We start from the raw sequence: 1,244 nt of genomic DNA on the forward strand, positions 1-1,244 counted from the left end.
TTATAAAAAAATGTTAATTGTGATGGTATATTTCAATATAATTTGTTATTTTTTATCAATAGGGGGCAGTATTAGCATACCAAATGGCATACCTGTTTAGGAAGTCTGATTACCACTCTCCATTTATACAACTGTCTGGTAAATATAAAGAATAAAATATCATTTGTATTTAATAATATTTTATAAATTGAAACTTTTTTTAAATATTGAATATTGAATAATATTTTATAACATATATTTGAGATTTGTGTTCAGATGCTAAATCGTGTAGAAATAAACATGATAATAAAAGGTTGATAATTTTGATTTTAATAGTTGTTTTTAGTATTAATTATCTTTATCATTTTGAATTAATAAAGGTGTTAAATTGAGCAACCTCACCAAAGCTGATATGCTGAACCTTATGGTAAAGAAAGAAACTGAGATTCCAAACACAACCAGGTTCGTGGGACAAATGTTTGTATAGGCAACAAATTTCAAAGAAGAAATGGGACTCCAAAAATAACAAGACCATTAAAAAAAACCCCTGTATTTATTGTCATATGGATGTTTATATCGTTGCTTATGAGTACATTGCTATTGAAAGAAAATTGCAGCAGATTAGAATATTTGTCTTTTTGCTCTGCAGTGGTGCACCCAGGGGGTTTTCAAGGTGCCTTTTTGTTCAGGTGTAAAAAAAAAATCAATTAATGGAAATATTGGCAAAGTGATGGTGTAGTCATAGCCATTGATATGCTCCGTTCCAGGTTTTGCGCCTTGCGTACAGTTAAGTGGATGTAGTATTTCTATTCAGCACCACACCCATTACCAACTCCTGGATACGATACTGCTGTAAGATTTATCATTTTTTAAACACAGTATAATAAATATATAAATAACTTGTAATCAAATTCAACTTATCTTTTCAGTTGGACAAGTAAACTATTAATATACTGTAGGCGGTTCCTTGCTCTCTCAGCTCAAGGCATTTCCCAAGGACTTTCCGTGGCTGTATTTTTCCTACAGTTTCTAGAATGGTGGTATGCCAGTGAAAATGAGCAATCCAGGGTTGCCTTAACCTCGCTCCCTACTCCTCCACCACCCTCATGTGTATGTAAATAATAGTTGTTTTATCATGAAATGTATCATTTTATTTCTCTTTGTATGGTTCATTTTTATGTATTGTATCTTTTATACTTTTAGGCTATGTTCACACACACGGCGTAAGACTGGCGTAGCTTACGCCAGGCGTAAGCTAATTCACG

At 32.5% G+C, this 1,244-nt stretch overlaps 1 protein-coding gene across 1 annotated transcript; it reads left to right on the forward strand.

Annotated features, from left to right (window-relative positions):
- The first annotated feature begins 9 nt into the window (after window positions 1-9).
- LOC117104493 (peroxisome assembly protein 12-like) lies at window positions 10-1,116 on the forward strand. Its single transcript, XM_033245345.1, has 3 exons — window positions 10-138; window positions 360-441; window positions 909-1,116. The coding sequence occupies exons 1-3, from the start codon at window positions 84-86 to the stop codon at window positions 1,099-1,101; spliced, it is 330 nt and encodes a 109-aa protein (XP_033101236.1). The 5' UTR covers window positions 10-83; the 3' UTR covers window positions 1,102-1,116.
- The last annotated feature ends 128 nt before the right edge of the window (window positions 1,117-1,244 follow it).

This window comes from Anneissia japonica, unplaced genomic scaffold, assembly GCF_011630105.1.
Source record: "Anneissia japonica isolate Jap-2015-1 unplaced genomic scaffold, ASM1163010v1 scaffold18122_len1244_cov189, whole genome shotgun sequence".
Taxonomy (NCBI): Eukaryota; Metazoa; Echinodermata; class Crinoidea; order Comatulida; family Comatulidae; genus Anneissia; species Anneissia japonica.